The 16,306-nt window shown below is 46.7% G+C and overlaps 1 protein-coding gene across 1 annotated transcript in view; it reads right to left on the reverse strand.

Moving 5' to 3' along the window:
- Positions 1-16,306, reverse strand: part of LOC306960690 (ankyrin-1-like) — a 222,220-nt gene that overhangs the window by 19,356 nt on the left and 186,558 nt on the right. Inside the window, exons 38-41 of the mRNA XM_079553166.1 lie at positions 16,123-16,254; positions 15,888-16,040; positions 3,021-3,639; positions 1,634-1,976 (exon numbers count right to left, since the gene is read on the reverse strand). Of these exons, the coding sequence (XP_079409292.1) occupies positions 1,634-1,976; positions 3,021-3,639; positions 15,888-16,040; positions 16,123-16,254 (1,247 nt within the window). The remainder of the gene's footprint in view (positions 1-1,633; positions 1,977-3,020; positions 3,640-15,887; positions 16,041-16,122; positions 16,255-16,306) is intronic.

A 16,306-nucleotide genomic window follows, 5' to 3' on the forward strand; every position in this document is an offset into this window, starting at 1 on the left:
GAGAGAGAGGAGAAGAGGGAGAGAGAGGAGAGGGAGAGAGAGAGAGGAGAAGGGGGAGAGAGAGAGAGGAGAAGAGGGAGAGAGAGGAGAAGAGGGAGAGAGAGGAGAAGAGGGAGAGAGAGGAGAAGAGGGAGAGAGAGGAGAAGAGGGAGAGAGAGAGAGGAGAAGAGGGAGAGAGAGAGAGGAGAAGGGAGAGAGAGAGGAGAAGAGGGAGAGAGAGGAGAGGGAGAGAGAGAGAGGAGAAGGGAGAGAGAGAGGAGAAGAGGGAGAGAGAGGAGAAGAGGGAGAGAGAGGAGAAGAGGGAGAGAGAGGAGAAGAGGGAGAGAGGGGAGAAGAGGGAGAGAGAGAGGGGGGGAGAGAGAGAGGAGAAGGGGAGAGAGAGAGGAGAGAGGAGAAGGGGGAGAGAGAGAGGAGAAGGGGGAGAGAGAGAGGGGGGGAGAGAGAGGAGAAGGGGAGACAGAGGAGAAGAGGGAGAGAGAGAGGGGGGGAGAGAGAGAGAGAGGAGAAGGGGGAGAGAGAGAGAGGAGAAGAGGGAGAGAGAGGAGAAGAGGGAGAGAGAGAGAGGAGAAGGGAGAGAGAGGAGAAGGGGGAGAGAGAGAGAGGAGAAGAGGGAGAGAGAGGAGAAGAGGGAGAGAGAGAGAGGAGAAGGGAGAGAGAGAGGAGAAGAGGGAGAGAGAGGAGAAGAGGGAGAGAGAGGAGAAGAGGGAGAGAGAGGAGAAGAGGGAGAGAGAGAGAGGAGAAGAGGGAGAGAGAGAGAGGAGAAGAGGGAGAGAGAGGAGAGGGAGAGAGAGAGAGGAGAAGGGAGAGAGAGAGGAGAAGAGGGAGAGAGAGGAGAAGAGGGAGAGAGAGGAGAAGAGGGAGAGAGAGGAGAAGAGGGAGAGAGGGGAGAAGAGGGAGAGAGAGAGGGGGGGAGAGAGAGAGGAGAAGGGGAGAGAGAGAGGAGAGAGGAGAAGGGGGAGAGAGAGAGGAGAAGGGGGAGAGAGAGAGGGGGGGAGAGAGAGGAGAAGGGGAGACAGAGGAGAAGAGGGAGAGAGAGAGGGGGGGAGAGAGAGAGGAGAAGGGGGAGAGAGAGAGGAGAGAGAGGAGAAGGGGGAGAGAGAGAGGGGGGGAGAGAGAGAGGAGAAGGGGAGAGAGAGAGGAGAAGGGGAGAGAGAGGAGAAGGGGAGAGAGAGAGGAGAAGGGGAGAGAGAGGAGAAGGGGAGAGAGAGAGGAGAAGAGAGAGAGGAAAAGTGGAAGAGAGCGAGGAGAAGAGGGAGAGAGAGAGGAGGTGTGAGAGAGAGGAGCAGAGTGATCACACTTTAATAGAGCGGTGGCAACAGCTCAAGGCCGATCTATAGCAGTGAACAGAAGTTCTCCTCGTAAAAATGTAGAAATGTATATTTATGGAAATGCATTCACCCAAATGAAACGACCAGTATCGACACCGGTATCGATACCGCATCAGTATCAGATCGGTTCAGAGGAATGACCGTCACCAGAATAGTTGCAGGAGGTTTTGCAAAGTTTCTAGTCCTTCCATTCTCATAAGATTCCTTAAAAACAAACCCCGTCAGGACATGTGAACCGCCCTTCCAGTGATGCCATCTTAAAAACTACGAATTGCAAGCGTCGGCGAGGTGTCTGTGTGCAGTACCTGTCCCTTCAGACGCATGTCGTCCCAGGCCCGGAGCTCGGGGACTCTGTGAGGGAAGCCCAGGCCCTTCTCAAACGGCTGCGTGCCTCTGAAGTGTCCCTGCAGGATCTCCGAGTGTCCCATGTCCCTCACCGGCTGCAGCAGGGCCTCCGGCGGCATGTGCTCTCCGTCCATGGCGTTCCGTACCGCCGTCATCATGCCCTCCATGGCCTGCCTCACTTTGGGCTGAGACCCCACCCAGGGCTGGGGGTCGGTCACCGGGGTCCAGGGCTGACCGGTCTGCTCCTGGAGGTAGGACAGGAAGGAGCCGCCGCTGCCGCTGCCGCTGCCGCTGCCGCTGCCACTGCCAGTGCCACTGTTACTGTTACTACACCTGCAAACAGAGAGCGGTCAGTGCGGCGCCCTCTGCTGGTGTCTGGGAGGAGAGACGGGCAGGCAGAGTCAGTCTTATTTGGTGTTTTGTGTGTTGTTTATTTGTCCTGAAGATGGGGTTTGGGTTTGGGTTTGGGAGGTCAGATAAACAGAGAATTATTGTTTGTTTTTAAAGCTTTGAATGGACTGGCCCCTCAGTACCTCACAGACCTCGTCCACATTTACTCTCCAGCGCGGTCTGAGGTCTGAGGGCCAGATCCGGCTCGTGGTTCCTCAGACGAACTGTAGAACCAGAGGGGGCAGAGCGTTCTAAGCTGTGGAACGTTCTGCCCCTCCACGTCCAAACGGCCCCAACCCTGGAGTGTTTTAAATCTCTTTTATTCTCGTGTCTTTTATTTTCTTTTATTGTTTTTACAATTTTATTAAACTTCTTTTTTTTATTGCATCTTATTCATGTTTTAAACTATTTTATCGTTTTAGCTGAATGTATAGTTTGGTTTCACTTGATTTTATTATATATAGTTATTTTTTTATTCCTATATTGCCGATTTTATGTGCAGCACTTTGGAAACACGTGTTTATAAAATGTGCTATTCACCTTATTCCGGAGGTTCGCGTGGGCGCCGCCATGAATTGTGCCCCGCCCCTTTTCTCCTATGTGGTAACATGGGGCTGGAGAAGTCCACATAAAATCAGTCACTACACGAAAACAAAGCCATTTTCAGGCCGCGCTGAGAAACGCTGCAGTGTCGACATGTCGGTGCATTTTACACAAATCAATCGACTAAACGTCAGATTTGAGCGGAGAAGGTTTTCCCTCGTTCTCCGTTAAAGTGAACGGGCTTCGCGCTCGACCGGAAGTGTCTGGACAACGAGGTGCCGAAACAACGCAAAAAGTGGCAAAAGTGGGCGGGGCGGAATAAGGTGAATATAAATAACGTGGATTGGATTGAGAGAACATGTTGAATGATGTGAAAAGGAGCGACTGTACCGTGTCCGGTGGAGTGACTCTCACCTGTCTCCGTTGCGATCAGGCACACAGCTGAGTCCAGGAGACTCACTCAGGCGAGCGTAGATCTTCTGCTGTCCTGTAATGAGAGATCCTTGTTCTGAGCCCGGCGTCCCTCCTCCTCCTCCTCCGTCTGCAGTCTGACCCGTCAGCGCCGACACTTCCGAGCTGTTCTCTGACCCCTGACCCATGGAGTTTAGGCTCATGCCGGCGATGGTGCCGCCCAGTGAGCCTGGAGTGGTGGTGGTGAGCGAGTCTGCGCCCATCTCTGAGTCATCCTCCGGGAGCTCTATGGAGCTCAGCCCCACGCCCCCACCGCTGGCAGCGCTGGCCTGGCTGGCAGGTCGCCCCAGGCTGCCATAGGGCAGGCCCAGCAGGCCCTCCGAGTCGTCGGCATTACTGCACTCCAGAGAAGAGTCCTCTACCTGCACCAGCGAGGGGCTGTTTCCTGAGGGCCACACCTGCACGTCTGACATCTCCATCAGGGTGTCCTCCTCTGTGGTGGCGATGGGCGCACAGTCCATGCTGGACACTTCCTGCCAGTAGGGCTCAGCTCCCAGCGGTGAGGGCAGGCTGTACTGCATGGACGCGGGGGACAGGAGCTCATCCTGGGCAAGCCCGTAACCTAGAGCGAGACACAGAGAGGCACACTGACACCCGGCCCCCCGCCTCACTCCCTACACCACCCCATAGCACCTCATCCCTGGGGGGGGACGTGCCCCTGCCCAGGAGCCGGCCATCTGGGGGGGCAGGGGGCCAACGGGGACACATGGAACAATCAGGGCAGGAGTAAAGATGCAGGAGCTCAGGGTAGCTTTAGGCAGGGTCAGGTTGGATCAGCTGATGGTGCAGTGGTGCTGCGCGAGCATGCTGCTGTGCTCTGCCACCAGCCGGACCCAAGATCTCCAGAACAACCTTCATCCAGAGACATGCTCCTCACACGCGCTCACAGCATGCATTCGTCTGGCACTCAGGCAGGTTCATGTTCAGGCTGTTAGCATGCACCAGGCTGTCAGCGCTCCCACTCACAGGGACGTCTGCTGCCCCAGACTTCTCCAGGATCATCCAGGCCTGTGGTCGAGAACACCTCGGAATCACAGACTGCTCTTACTGGACACTCCTACAAGACACTCCTACTGGACACTCTTACAGGGCTCTCCTACAGGACACTCTTACAGGGCTCTCCTACAGGGCTCTCCTACAGGCTGCTCCTACTGGACACTCCTACAAGATACTCCTACAGGACACTCCTACAGGGCTCTCCTACAGGGCTCTCCTACAGGGCTCTCCTACAAGATACTCCTACAGGACTCTCCTACTGGACACTCCTACAGGACACTCTTACAGGGCTCTCCTACAAGATACTCCTACAGGACATCTTTATGGGACACTCCTACAGGACACTCCTACAGGGCTCTCCTACAGGACACTCCTACAGGACACTCCTACAGGACACTCTTACAGGGCTCTTCTACTTTTACAGGACACTCCTACAGGACTCTCCTACTGGACACTCCTACAAGACACTCTTACAGGGCTCTCCTACAGGACACTCCTACAGGGCTCTTCTACTTTTACAGGACACTCCTACAGGGCTCTCCTATAAGACACTCCTACAGGGCTCTTCTACTTTTACAGGACACTCTTACAGGGCTCTCCTACAAGATACTCCTACTGGACACTCCTACAGGACACTCTTACAGGGCTCTCCTACAGGACACCTCTACAGGACACTCCTACAGGTCTCTCCTACAAGACACTCCTACAAGACACTCCTATAGGGCTCTTCTACTTTTACAGGGCACCTCTACAGGGCTCTCCTACAAGACACTCCTACAAGACACACCTACTGGACACTCCTACAGGACACTCCTACAGGCTGCCAGTATCCTGTATCAGACCTCGTGTCTAACCCAAACCTGCCCTACAGAACTACCGATGCTACACCCAGATCTGTCAGACCCAGCGACCTACAAGCCCCTCGTCCCACTTCCTCTGAGCCTCGAGGGCAGGAGTGAGTAAACTAACCCACCTGGAACCAAGATAAAGCTCAGTATGATGTTCTAACAGGGGGACAGACACCTATGAAAAGAACGCTGCTTTTATAAGTTGTTTACAGCCTATTTGAGAATCGCACTTGTACAAACCCTATTCCTCTTGACAAGTTAAAAAACCCAATGTCGCCCATGGGAATCAGCAACACTAGAACATGTTTCCAATTTTCTTCTGACGTCAGATCAGATTCATGGATAAAACTGTAATTTGATGTGAATACAGTTTCCAAATGAGTAACTTAAAGTGCAGAAAACACGGTCGACGAAATGCGTTTTCTCGTCTTTTCTTTCCCTCCGTTTCCAAAATCGCACGGTAAATCAGGTGCAAGATGCATTCATTAAACGAAAACAAAAACATCTCCAAGCTCAAAAATGCCTGAACACAGCTGCACTTATCTGGTACACATGCACGAAGGAACCTGCAGGTGTTGGTAATCAAGCTGGGCACGTTTGTAAGATTGCGTTTAACACTGGTCACATTTCCTCCACAACACAGAGGGAACCGGATCTTCTCAGAGTTCTTTAGTGCGGGAGAATGAGCAGTCTGAACCTCTGTGTTTGGACTGAGGAGCTAACCCCAAACCATCAAGTGGACCAGGACAAGGTAAGCGAAGGATTTCCAACCAAAAACGGTCTCATTCAAGGGTGTTCGGTGGATGAAAATAAGGGACTAAAATGGAGCTTTAGGAATCACTCAGTACTTTAGAATGGATTACAGATGGAAGTGTGGAACCTCACAAGAACCATCCAGGTGTATTCGCAGCAAGGCCGTGGGAACCCTGGTGGATAGCTTGTGAACTGCAGGCAATATTAACCCCTTAACTCCCGTCTGAACCGAGCACATTTTCTCCAGTTTGGCTTTACCCCAATCCAAAAGCTTCTGGAAAAAAAGGTGTGAAAATAGCGACAAAACTGAGACGAAAACAATGATGGAAATGAGACAAAAAAGTGAGAAAACATTGACAAAAAAGTGACGAAAAAATGACGAAAAAATGACAAAAAATGGGACGAAAAAAAAGACAAAAAAAGACAAAAAAATGACAAAAAAATTGACAAAAATGTGACAAAAAATGTGAACAAAAAATGACAAAAATTACAAAATGTGACAAAAAAAGACAAAAAAATAGAAAAAAATAACGAAAAAATGACCAAAAAAATGACCAAAAAAGACAAAAAAAGACAAAAAAATGACAAAAAAATGACAAAAAAAGTGACATTTTTGGCACAAAAAAAATGACAAAAAATGTGACAAAAATGACAAAAAAATGACAAAAAAAAAGAACAAAAAATGACAAAAAAAAGAGAAAAAAAGACAAAAATATGAGTTGAAACCCCCCCAAAAAAAGATGGAAAAAAATGTGATGACGTGAGGAAAAAGATCAATTTCGATGAGTTTTGTAGGTCTTAGCTTTCAAATGAGGCGTTACACTGGCCTACAGGATTTGGGTAAAGCTGAACTGGAGAAAATGCTCTCGGTTCAGGCGGGAGTTAAGAGGTTAATAAATAGGATTTATGCACAGAAAAAGTATTTTGGGGGTAACTTTTGTCCCTCAGCGCCTCCTAACTCCCACGGCTCTGATTCGCAGGACCAGGTTATAAAACATAAATTCTTCATGGTGATAAACAAAACACGTGTGGCTTTGTCCGTGGTCTTGGATGGAAACCAGGAACAAATACAGTCATTAACGAGTAATCCGACTGTGAACACCTTACATTTCGGTGAAACTAATCTCTTCAAATGTGTTCGTTCTGTCTTCTCTGAAATCCCTCTTCTAGTGCCTGAGATTTGAGAAAAGTACAGGCTTCTCTTAGAGCCGACTCACTGAATCAAACGACTCAAAACACCCGATTCGCTTCAGTGAGTGATTCATTCTAATTCGAGTCAGGGAAATGAATCGAACTTCACATCACTTGTACAAACCGTTTTGTACTTTCACGATAAGTAGAGGGACAAACCTTGTTCCTTGTGGTGAGCCCGCGGCATTGACAGTACAGCTGCAGGCACCACCTATGTTTCTACTGTAAGGCTGAAATATAACAAATCCCGTAGCCGACTTGTGTTGTTCTCTTTGGAGCCTTTAAAGAAACGTAGCGGAGTAGAAAGTGTGATATTTACCGTAAATGCTCTAATATAGTCCGGGGCCTTTATTTACTCAAGGGCATCTGGGACCAGGCCTTTATTGGAACCAGGCCACAACTAGAGACAGGCCTTTATTTCTATTTGAGCAAAACGGACGACCAGGAAAACGAAGAAAAACGAGATTTGTGTCCATTTGCTCCTAAAATATTAGGTTCATTTATTAATTAACATTTCAAACCCTCTCCTGGAACATTGACGCCTTTTATTTTGTCGGGACAACAGGAAGTGTTTCGTTGCTGTTAGCGGAGCTTTGACATCAGTGTCACTGCAGGTTTCTGTTTCGTTTTTACCGGACCGGATTATTTGTTGTTATCTCGTGTAAAAGGCGAGTTTAGACGGAGCGTTTGTGTTTGTGATCGATCATGAGACTGACCCGAGAGAAGACGAGACGCTCGCGCTGATGGGAGGAGTTATTTTGAGGCGTGGGACTGACCTGCACACGGAGCAGCTGGACGTGCTTTGAAGACGCGATGGAGACTTTACTAAAACCCTGGAGGGTCACACAACATTTGTTTGCCCTGTTTCCAAATATCGTCACAGGAGGTTTGAAAAGTGGCTAAATCTGTGTCAAAGTTACGCTCGGATCAGCTCCTCCGCAGCGTCCCCCTCGGCCCGGGTTCAGTTTGTTACTTCCTGCACGTGAGTTTTCATTTACACCAGTATGAGACAAATTCCTAACATGGGGAATATTTCTACTGCTATAGTTTCTAATAAAAGCCCCGGCCTGTTTTAGAGACTGGCTTTAATTTGCCTCCGCCAGCCACGAACCCGGCCTCTGTCAGAGACCCGGCCTCTGTTGGAGACCCGGCCTCTGTTGGAGACCCGGCCCCTGTCGGAGACCCGGCCTCTGTCGGAGACCCGGCCTCTGTCGGAGACCCGGCCCCTGTCGGAGACCCGGCCTCTGACGGAGACCCGGCCTCTGACAGAGACCCGGCCGCTAATGAAACACAGGCCAGTATTAGAGAATTTACGGGACCTTTGTAATGTACTGGAGCAAACGCTAAGTTCTCCACAAAAGCACAGCTCAGATAAAATCCGAACACGTTTCTCTTCACGATTAAAGGCGTCGAATGAAACGCCGCGTCGGACTCGACAAACGGCGTCTCCGGAACGCGTCGCCGTCGCCTTGTTCAGATCGTGACATCGTAGAAAACAGTAGAGCTCATGCAGGCGTGCACTCTCCTCAGCCGTGCAGTGAGTGACCCCCCCCCGGCGTGCTCATGCCCCCACGCCGGGGGGGGGGACACGGGGCCCCGAACACAGCTCATGCACATGCACACACAAGGCTCAAGGGCACAAGGGCAGGTCCGAGAGGGACAGGTCAGAGACAGGACAGCGGAGAGACAGAGTGACACCTCCCCCGCCCAGTGGGTGCTGATAACACGACCTCCACTACGCACGGCGGGCTCCTCGGGACCACCGCCCCCCCGAAAAGGAAAAGAAGGAAAGAAAAAAGCACCACTACTCGCAACAGAAGAGTGCAGATGTGGGTCAGAGGTCAGCATGAGGTCAGCATGGTCAGAGTGAAGAAGGACAGAGAGGAGGAGGGCGGCTACAGGCTGCAGATGACATGTCCAGAACACACACAGGGACAGAGTCAGGGGGGGGGGGGGGGACACCACAGCGCTCCCAACAGGACACACAGTGCACCGCATCCGCCCGGACCACACTCCCCATGCAACCACAGGCACAAGAGGACCCCGCACACAGCTGGAACATCAGCCCGCCGGGGGGTGGACCGGAGCCCAGTCTGTTCTGATCGTGTATGTGGCTGTGTGGCCGTCAGGGCTGAGGACGGAGGCACATTTCCACTGGGCCACTTTCCACTGGGCCACTTTCCACTGGGCCACTTTCCACTGGGCCACTTTCCACTGGGCCACTTTCCACTGGGCCACTTTCCACTGGGCCACTTTCCACTGTTCACATCAAGCTTCCCTGTTTTCTATCTTTGTGAATAATCAGACTTTACAAACACAGGAGAATCCATCCAGTGCCAATAGAGCTCCACAGTCCCGCCCCCTTGCAGTCCTGTTGCTCCGGTCCGGAAGCAAAAAAAAAAAACCCCGTCTACACGACCGTCGATTTCCCCAAAAATTCAAATATAAAGAGTTTAACGTCACCGCAAAAGCTAATGTTGAAGAAAAGGCAAAGGTACATCTGTGACATCATTCACTTCCTGACCAGTGTTCATTTTGAAAACATATTTTATTTTAGTCTTAGTCTTTTGAAGATTTAGTCAAAAAAAGAAAACGTTTAAATTTTAGTCTAGTTTTAGTCGACAAAAATTAAGACTCATTTAGTCGACTTATATTTATAATATTCATTATAATCATGTTTAATGTTGTTCCTCTGCTTCATGTTTCTGCTCCACATGAACAAAGCTCAGAGCTGATCCTTTGGCAGAGGATTTACATGATCTGAGGCTCTTTCAGACGCTCAATACAAGTTTGGATGATTTTAGTCTCTCCTTTTCATTTTTATTTAGTCTTATTTTAGTCGACTAAAATATCTGGACATTTAAGTCACAGTTTTAGTCTCATGAGAAACTTTTAATTTAGTTTTAGTCCAATTTTAGTCACAAAAATATCACTTTGACTAAAATTAAGACTAAATATTTTAGTCGACGAAGTTAACACTGTTCCTGACGATAGAAACTCCGTATCCCAAGAACCTTTGCGACATCGCGCCCGCTGGTCGAGGCAACCAGGTTTTCAGCAAACACGGCCAGTTTCTGTTACTTTGCAGACACAAGTTCTGTATTATTTCACTATTAAACAATCTGAATCTGCTAATGGAAATAAAAATGATCGATGTTTTGTTTAACCTCTTAACTCCCGCCTGAACCGAGAGGATCTTTTTCCTCACGTCATCAGATTTTTTTCCCATCATTTTTTTGTTGGGTATTCAACTCATTTTTGTAACTTTTTGTCATTTTTTGGGTCATTTTTTGTAAATTTTTTGTAATTTATTTGTCAATTTTTCATCAATTTTTTGTCACTTTTTTGTCACATTTTTTGTCTTTTTTTCATAAATTTTTTGTCATTTTTTGTCACATTTTTAGTCTTTTTTTGGTCTTTTTTTTAATAATTTTGTGCTCATTTTTTGTCATTTTTAATAAATGTTTTAATAAATTTTTTGTCATTTTTTGTCACATTTTTTGTCACATTTTTTGTCTTTTTTTAATAAATTTTTTGTCACATTTTTGTCATTTTTTCAACACTTCTTTATCAATGTTTTCTCCCTTTTTTGTCACATTTCCATCATTGTTTTCGTCTCAGTTATGTTGCTATTTTCACAGCTTTTTTCCAGAAGCTTTTGGATTGGGGTAAAGCCAATCTGGAGAAACTGTGCTCGGTCCAGGTGGGAGTTAAGGGGTTAACTGGATCGTTGGGAAAAATTTTTGACGTTTTTCTTCCTCTCAGTGTCAGATCTGGATAAAACGTCCACTATCTGCCTGCTTTATGTTTGAATACATTGTTTATAATATGTCGTCTACATAACAATAAATAAACACGTGTGGGAACGTGAAGCTCCACCAATCAAAAGCCTCGTAGTAGATCATGGGACTCCCGAGCATCCTGGGTAATGTAGTTCTAGGACGAAGGCTCGCAGTTAAACTTGTAACTCCCGCCTGAACCGAGAGGATCTTTTTCCTCACGCCATCAGATGTTATTCCATAATTTTTTTTTTGGGTATTCAACTCATTTTAGTAACTTTTTTTGTCATTTTTTCGTCAATTTTTTATCACATTTTTGGCCATTTTTTTTGGTCATTTTTTTGTCAAATTTTTATCACATTTTTATCACATTTTTGTATTTTTGTCATTCTTTTTTGACACATTTTTGTCATTTTTTTATCACTTTTTTGTCATTATTTTGTCAAATTTTTATCATTTTTTGTCAAATTTTTATCATTTTTTGTTATGTTTTTGTCACATTTTTGTCATTTTTTTTGTCATTTTTTTGTCATTTTTTTGTCATTTTTTTGTCATTTTTTTGTCATTTTTTTGGTCAAATTTTTATCATTTTTTGTATTTTTTTTTTATTCACATTTTTGTCACATTTTTGTATTTTTTTCGTCAAATTTTATCAAATTTTTGTTTGTTTTTTGTCACATTTTTGTCATTTTTTGTTATTTTTTCGTCCATTTTTTGTCAATTTCTTGTGACATTTTTGCCACTTTTTCATCAATTTTTCGTCACTTTTTTGTCACATTTCCATCATTGTTTTCGTCTCAGTTTTGTCGCTATTTTCACAGCTTTTTTCCAGAAGCTTTTGGACTGAGGTAAAGCCAATCTGGAGAAACTGTGCTCGGTTCAGGTGGGAGTTAAGGGGTTGAATTGTATTTTTTTTGTAAACTAGATGGATCAGACGTGCTTTTTTCACCTGCGTCTGACTTTGCGGTCGCTTTAGAACCACAGAGCCGGATTCAGCCCGAGAGTTAAAGACTTTATTCCAAATCGGTCTCAAAGCAAAGGGGGGTTTTACTTCCGGACCGCAGAGGAGGCGGGACTGCGGAGAGGAGGCGGGACTGCGGAGAGGAGGCGGGTCTATGGAGAGGAGGCGGGACTGCGGAGCTCTATAACGTGGAAGTAATACGATGAAAAGGCGGGTTTATCAGACCTTTAACCGACAGCGTGACGGCAGAAGAGTCGGCTGCTACACTGACAAGCAGGAGAATGTTTGTTAACACTAAATATATTTGGATTTTCCTCTTGGCTAAAACAAAGAGCGCCTGATTCAATCAAACTTATTTATACAAGTTTTTTGATGAATATTTTAGATGAATGTTACAGCGCTAATGTTAATCGCTTTGAAACAACCTGGCAGGAGCGGATATCCTGAACAGGACTGGACCGGCCATCGGGAGATTCAGGAGTTTTCCCGATGGGCCGACATACTTTTGGGCCGGTTGGGCCGGTCAGACCGAGATAAGGCCCATATTACCTGACACTGGCCCACAATTAGCGAGAAAAGCCATTGGAGAATCTATCTTTACATAGATGCAATTACACAACTCCTCCACTAGAGGGATGTGACGCCTTTTATTCCCCTCTGGAGGTCTTTATTGAGTCATGTTTCACAGATAATCTGGTATAATGAGCGATGGGCCTCTGGGACATAACACTCATGCCCCTCACACTGAATATAAGAGGAAATAGTTTATTGTAACTCCCTCCAGGACCCACAGAACCTCAGACCTCGATTTTTTGTACATTTTAGACAAATGTTTGCGAAGAAGTGCATGCTGGGAGTTGGCCAGGTGACTCCGTCTTGCCCCTCGTCGTCAGTGCAGTTTGTAAATCTTCTAGTTTCCATTGAAAGGATTTACAATGTTTGGCCTTTTTGTGATTTCTATTCTCACTCCACTCCTCCTGAACTCTGTGGTGAGTTTCACTGTTTCATCTTCATCTACAGTTGATCATTTGGTTGGTTTTGAGAAGTTTGTTTGTGTTGCAGTCGCGAGAGGAACTTCATTAACGGAACTCACATTTTAAGATTGTTAAGAAGATTTACAAAAGTTCCTTCAAGTTATAAATGAAAAGATGAAAGTGTTGAGTCTCTGAGGCGTGAGCTTGAATTCGGCAGAAACAAAATGCAACTATTGTCCTCGATCCGTAGCTAATACTGTTTTAGTTCAAGCCAAGGGTTTATTGTTTTGCTCATCACCTCGACTATTGCATTGAATATGACTGAATATGATGATTGCATTGAATTTTTTTAGAGGGCCGGTCTTGACCCAAAAGTCCCGCCTGTCCAGCCCTGTTCCTGAATGAATAACAATATAGACCTTTAAAATGGGTTTATTGCATCACTTCTCTGCAAAAGAAAAAGCTATAGCTAAAGTGCACCAAGTGGATATTTCACCTGCCTCTCTCTCTCTCACGGCTCTGGACACAGTAAAGTCAGTGGAAATGCCCCTCCAGTGTAACAATGATGTCTATAATGTTCTGTGACAGAGAACAATGGTCAGTCTTGTTCTGTCTGGTCATCTGTTGAGTCTGTTTCCAGGCTGAGCTCTACATCTGCAGACCGACACACTACAGCGGGACAGACAACACGTACTGGTGTCAGATTCACCGCAGTGATCTGAGTGCCTCTGCTCACCCTTTCACGCTCATGTGCACGTGTGTCTGCATGGTTACATCAGCGCAGCTCCCGCTTCCACACGCCTCGGGGTGGAAACAGCGTGCGCCGGATGTAGACCATGCATGGGTGAAGCACTCATGAGGAAAAGGAGAGAAGGCCTCTCCACCAGGTGGCAGTAATGAGCTCCACGTCAGCAAAAAACACACAGGACCGTCTCCGTCTGAGGGAGTTTTGAAAACGCCGGAACACAATGATAAACTCGAGCTGATCGGCAGGTGAGGGGCGATCATTGTGTCTTCTCTGTCGTCTGAGGATGAACGCACTCGCTTTGGACCAGGTGCTCGGAGACTCTGGCGGGATCAAAGCCTGTGCTACGTTTGGGGTATTTGTGTAGGTGGGAGCAGAGTAGGAGTGTCCTGGACTCATCCTGGTGAAGTCTGAGGCTTGGGCAGCTTTCTACACTTTACAGGGACGACATGGAGGGTTAGCAGGTCCTCCATGGGCTCTGTGGAAACCCGTCCACACTGCACACTGACGCGCTCCACTGCCAAAACACCGCTCCTCATCACAATCCGGGTTTACCGCGATGAAACTGCCCCCACGTCAAGGCTCATTTATGCTCCCATTGCGTAAAGCGATCCGTGCGTTCTGAGCGTAGTTACTGCATTTCTGCTTCATCGCGTTTGTAAACCATAGATACAGACGGCAATGCGCTAAGTCAAGTCAAAATCAGGTTCATATGGAGGTTTTTTTTTACAGGAAGTTGTCCAGTAGAAGCGGAAACAGGTACTTAAGCTAGTGTTAGCAAATGTAGCATGACGCTAACGTTAGAATCATGGTTGAAATTCTATGTGTTTATGGGCTGTTGAACCACTTTGCTCCATGTCTCTGTATCTTTATTTGGTAGAAAAATATATTCATATATTCAGCTTTTTATTTTAAGCTCTTACCACCCGCCAAAACCAAATGCATTCTCTCCTCTTTGCCATTGTCATCACTTTTTATTTCCCATATGTGTTTTTGTCACTTTTTTATGGCTTTTTTGCTACTTTTTGAATGCATTTTTCTCACTTTTTTGCTGCTGTTTTGTCTTTTCTTTTTTGTCACTTTTTTGCTGGATTATTGTCACTTTTTTGCTGGATTTTTGTCACTTTTTTTCCTGGATTTTTTCCACTTTTTTGCTGGATTTTTGCCACGTTTTTCCTGGATTTTTACCACTTTTTTGCTGGATTTTTTCCACTTTTTTCCTGGATTTTTTCCACTTTTTTCCTGGATTTTTGCCCCTTTTTTTCCTGGATTTTTACCATTTTTTCCTGGATTTTTGTCACTTTTTTTGCTGGATTTTTGCCACTTTTTTCCTGGATTTTTACCACTTTTTTGCTGGATTTTTTCCACTTTTATCCTGGATTTTTTCCACTTTTTTCCTGGATTTTTGCCCCTTTTTTTCCTGGATTTTTACCATTTTTTGCTGGATTTTTGTCACTTTTTTTCCTGGATTTTTACCATTTTTTGCTGGATTTTTGTCACTTTTTTGCTGGATTTTTTCCACTTTTTTGCTGGATTTTTTCCACTTTTTTCCTGGATTTTTTCCACTTTTTTTCCTGGATTTTTTCCACTTTTTTGCTGGATTTTTGTCACTTTTTTTCCTGGATTTTTACCATTTTTTGCTGGATTTTTGCCATTTTTTTGCTGGATTTTTGCCACTTTTTTCCTGGATTTTTGCCACTTTTTTCCTGGATTTTTGTCACTTTTTTCCTGGATTTTTGCCCCTTTTTTTCCTGGATTTTTACCATTTTTTGCTGGATTTTTGTCACTTTTTTGCTGGATTTTTTCCACTTTTTTCCTGGATTTTTTCCACTTTTTTCCTGGATTTTTGTCACTTTTTTCCTGGATTTTTGCCACTTTTTTGCTGGATTTTTGTCACTTTTTTGCTGGATTTTTGCCACTTTTTTCCTGGATTTTAGCCACTTTTTTGCTGGATTATTGTCTTTTTTTGCTCTTTTGGTCACTTTTTAGCGCTTTTCTGTTTTTTGCGTTCACATCCTCATTTTCTTCTCATTTTTTGTCGCTGTTTTGAAGAAACTTTTAGATTTGGAGAACTGGAGAAAACATGTTCAGGTGGGAGTTAAGAGGTCGTGGTGAAAGAGTGGTTGTTTCCTCTCTTTGTTTTCCCCTCAGGCTGCTTTGAACATGACCATTTCAACATGACCGTCTGTATCTACATGGCGCCACCCGTGATGTTGTTTTCCACCACAATCCTTAACGAAAAGGAGGAAACGCAGTGATGGTTTAGTCCCGTATCGAGGTTGAGCCGTGTGCCGTCGTGTCCCCAGCGTTAGCTCACGTACCGCTCCGCTAACACGACCCCCGCGTGTCCTGGGTAAACCGAGCGACCGGCAGACGGGCAGAGTCACGCAGGAGGCGGACACAAAGCTCCATGCAGAGTCCGTACGTGTTTTGGAATGTAGAGCACAAATGAGCCTTAAAGCTCAAACTGCCCGCACAGAGCGAAGTGCCGAGTCTGGAGGTGTTAGAACTGGGGGGTCAAGGCCGTGGGGGGTTTTGTTAGGGCGCGGCTGGAGGCTCTTACCGTTGGTCATGCCCGGGGAGAGGTGCTCCCTGTCCTGGTTCCTGCGCCGGCTCATGTCCCGGGACTGCCTGCTGGGCTGCGGGGGCTGACCCTCCAGCAGAGTCACGATGTCCATGCGGTCGATGCTCTTCAGCGCCGCGTAGAGACTCTCCACTGAAACACAGACGGCACGGGGTTAAGGAGGGGGTGTCCGGGTCCGAGCGGGCCCGGGGGAGAGGGAGGGGGTGGGGCTTACTCTTGGCCCTCTTGCCCTCCCTGGTGGCCCACAGGTTGAGCAGCGCCGAGCTCTGTTCCAGTAAGGAGTTAGGATTCTCCACGCGGATCTTGTTGATGTCGTCCACGCTGAGCTGGAGCTCGCGGGCCAGCTCTGCACAAACACACAAGGCGGGAAAATCACATGACTAAAGCGCCGGGCCTGT

Source organism: Gobius niger (assembly GCF_951799975.1).
Source record: "Gobius niger genome assembly, chromosome: 1".
Lineage (NCBI taxonomy): Eukaryota > Metazoa > Chordata > Actinopteri > Gobiiformes > Gobiidae > Gobius > Gobius niger.